Below are 3,068 nucleotides of genomic sequence, written 5' to 3'. Positions count from 1 at the left end.
AAACCCTAAACCCTAAACCCTAAACCCTAGACCTGAAGGAGCAGAAAGACCGCGACTGATTTTGTTTGTTCAAAGGCAGCGGCCTGATGATATCCGAAGCCATGGTGGCAGCAGCAGCAGCAGCAGCAGCAGCTTCTGCTGCTAAGTATCTTTTTGTGGTCGAAAAAGACAGCATCTTCCAGGCCCTTTGTGGCCTGCAGCTTTGGAACGTAAGAAGCTTTTGATTTCACCTTTGCTGCTGCTGCTGCTGCCGTTGCTGCTGCTGCTGGTGCTGCTGCTGCCGCTGCTGCTGCTGCTGCTGCTGCTGCTGCTGCTGCCGCTGCTGCTGCTGCTGCTGCCGTTGCTGCTGCTGCTGCTGCTGCTGCTGCTGCTGCGTGCTTATTTTGCTGCGTAATTCGGGTGTACGTACAGCTGCTGCCGTGCGTGCTGATTACCGGCCGCGGCTTTCCCGATTTTTGCACAAGAGATTTATTGGGGCATTTGTGTCAGTCGCTGCAGCTGGAGGTAATAAAAGAAAAATAAAAAAATAAAAAATTAAATTAAAATAATTAAATCAATTTATAAATCAAATTAAACGTTTCAAGCAGCAAATTCATTGTCCACAACAGCCAGTCAACCCGCAGCAGCAGCTGCTGCCAAACGGCCCTGCAGCCCACACAACCAGCAGCAGCAGCAGCAGCAGCAGCAGCAGCAGCAGCAGCAGCAGCAGCAGAAACATAATAGAGCAGTTGATTTGGAACTTATTACTTGCGAATCTCATTTTATCTTTTTGCTGCTGCAGGCTGCCTTTGTGGGCGACTGGGACCCCCACGGCATTTACATTTACCTGACCTACAAATACGGGGGCCGCCCCAGCAGCAGCAGCAGCAGCAGCAGCAGCAGCAGCAGCAGCAGCAGCAGCAGCAGCGGCTGCAGCAGCCTGCGGTGGCTGGGGCTGCTGCATGCAGACGCTGCTGCTGTGCCCGCGAGCGCTTTGCTGCCGCTGGAAAAAAGAGATAAGGCGCTGCTGGCCAGTTTGCTGCAGCACCCCGGAGTAGCAGCAAATGAAAAAATAAAAAGTGAATGCAAATTAATGAAAGAGAAAAACTGCAAGTGCGAAGTGGAGGCGCTGGAGTGTACAGACACCTCGGAGCTGCAGCGAGTCATCACCACCCGCGCCCTCCGGAGGCTTTGGCTGGAGTGAAAAACAAATTAAACAAATAATTGAAGTTTAAATCAATAATTGAAATATAAATTGAAATATAAATTCAAATAATAATAAATATTAATTCAAATTGCTAAATCCAATTCCCAATTTGCTTCTGGGCTGTCTCAGCAGCTCAGGGAATGGCCTAAATGTCTTTTCCTATTTTCTTTTCTGCTGCTCTCCGCAGCAAAAGAAGTACCTAAAACAAATAAATAAATAAATAATAAATAAATAAATAATAATAAATAAATAATAAATAAATAGTAAGACAAGCTAGTGGCTGTGAAAGAGTTGAAAAGAAAAAGGAAAAAGAAATAAATAAATTCATTGTCCGTTTGTTGCCAGGAGCCGTTCTTTGGCACTGCCGAGAGGAAGCGAATTGAAATTGCAAAAAGTGCGAGAAAAGTGAAAAGAAAGAATAAATAAACATAAATAAACAACAATTGAACAACAATTGAACATTAATTGAATAATTCCAAGAAAAGTGGCGAAGAAAGCTAACAAACAGTCCACATACACCCGAGCTGCGCATACACCCGAGCTGCGCATACACCCCAGCTGCGCATACACCCGAGCTGCGCATACACCCCAAACTGGCCCTCATAAAACAAACGCCGCAACTTCTTTCTCTCCACAAATAAAAATGCAGTTTAATTCCAAACTGCGAAATAAATGCAGTTTTAGTTCCAAACTGCGAATTAAATGCAGTTTTATTCCAAACTGCGAAATAAATGCAAACAAAAATAAAAATAAACCCCAAAGCCGCTTCTCCCAGGTGTACGTACACCCGCCTCACCCACTGACGCGACACTCCAGCCACTGCCTTCTTTCCTCTTCACTTTCTTTTCTTTTTCTTTCCTTCACGCAGCCCTTCTTGCATGCAGCTAGCTAGCTAGCTAGCTAGCTAGCTAGCTAGCTGTTAGCCAGCTGCTAGCTAGCTAGCTAGCTGCACCCGGGCTGCCTAGCCATGCCTAGTTGGGCTGCAGCTAGCTAGTCCCACAGCTAGCTAGCCACAGCTAGCTAACCCTACAGCTAGCTAGCTCTACAGCTAGCTAGTGCTACAGCTAGCTAGCCACAGCTAGCCAGCTCTACAGCTAGCTAGCCACTGCTAGCTAGCCACCGCCAGGCAGCGCTAGCTAGCCATCGCTAGCTGCGCTGCGAGCCATCCCTCTCTCTATAGCCTGCTAGATACCCGCAGCTAGCTAGCTAGCTAGCCACGGCTAGCTAGCTAGCCACGGCTAGCTGGCTATGCGCAGCTAGCCGGCCATGCACAGCTAGCTAGCTAGCCACGGCTAGCTAGCTAGCTAGCTAGCCACGCTTATCCCACTTCCTTTCTGACTCCCTTGTTAGTGCTGATGTACTGTTCCCAGTCCTGGTCTCCTGCTGCAGTGTGGATTTTGGGGAAGTAGTGGGACTGCTGCGGCTTGCTGCTGCTGCTGCTGCCGTTGCTGCTGCTGCTGCTGCTGCTGCTGCTGGTGAATTTCTCGCGGCTCTTGGCCATGCTGATGCTCGCAGTCTCCACGACTCCGCGAGGGGAGCCCGGGGGCGCAAGCACCACTTCCTTCGTGCTGCTGCTTTTGCTGCTGCTGCTGCTGCTGCTGCTGCTGCTGCTGCTGCTGCGGGGCGGCGAGGGCGAGGGCGAGTCGGACAGCGACGCGTCGCTGGTTTGCCGGCTGAGGACGAGGGGCGTGAAGATGTGGAAGGTCTCTGCGTCTGCTGCTGCTGCAGCGCGCCGCTGCTGCTGCTGCTGCTGCTGCTGCTGCTGCTGCTGCTGCTGCTGCTGGTCGAGGTGCCTGCAAATCCAACCCAGCAGCTGCCTGTTGCTGCTGGCCTCCTTCTTCAACTCGTGCAGCGTCGAATGAATCCAAGACAAGTCTGGAGA

General features: G+C 50.5%; 2 protein-coding genes across 2 annotated transcripts in view; one reads left to right on the top strand and one right to left on the bottom strand.

The window, feature by feature from the left end:
• Positions 1-1,183, top strand: part of ENH_00069980 (meiotic recombination protein spo11, putative) — a gene marked incomplete at both ends in the record, with an annotated part of 1,667 nt that extends 484 nt beyond the window's left edge. Inside the window, 2 exons of the mRNA XM_013577508.1 lie at positions 412-504; positions 782-1,183. Coding sequence (XP_013432962.1) covers positions 412-504; positions 782-1,183 — 495 coding nt within the window. The remainder of the gene's footprint in view (positions 1-411; positions 505-781) is intronic.
• A 1,321-nt stretch (positions 1,184-2,504) lies between these two features.
• The window catches only part of ENH_00069970 (hypothetical protein, conserved), a gene marked incomplete at both ends in the record, with an annotated part of 2,873 nt that continues 2,309 nt past the window's right edge, over positions 2,505-3,068 (bottom strand). Inside the window, one exon of the mRNA XM_013577507.1 lies at positions 2,505-3,068. This exon is cut by the window's right edge and continues 467 nt beyond it. Coding sequence (XP_013432961.1) covers positions 2,505-3,068 — 564 coding nt within the window.

The sequence above is a fragment of the Eimeria necatrix genome, genomic scaffold (genome assembly GCF_000499385.1).
Source record: "Eimeria necatrix Houghton genomic scaffold, Enh_scaff677, whole genome shotgun sequence".
NCBI classification, from domain to species: domain Eukaryota; phylum Apicomplexa; class Conoidasida; order Eucoccidiorida; family Eimeriidae; genus Eimeria; species Eimeria necatrix.
Note: the sequence above shows the minus strand (reverse complement) of the source record. Positions and strands in the feature narration are given on the sequence as shown.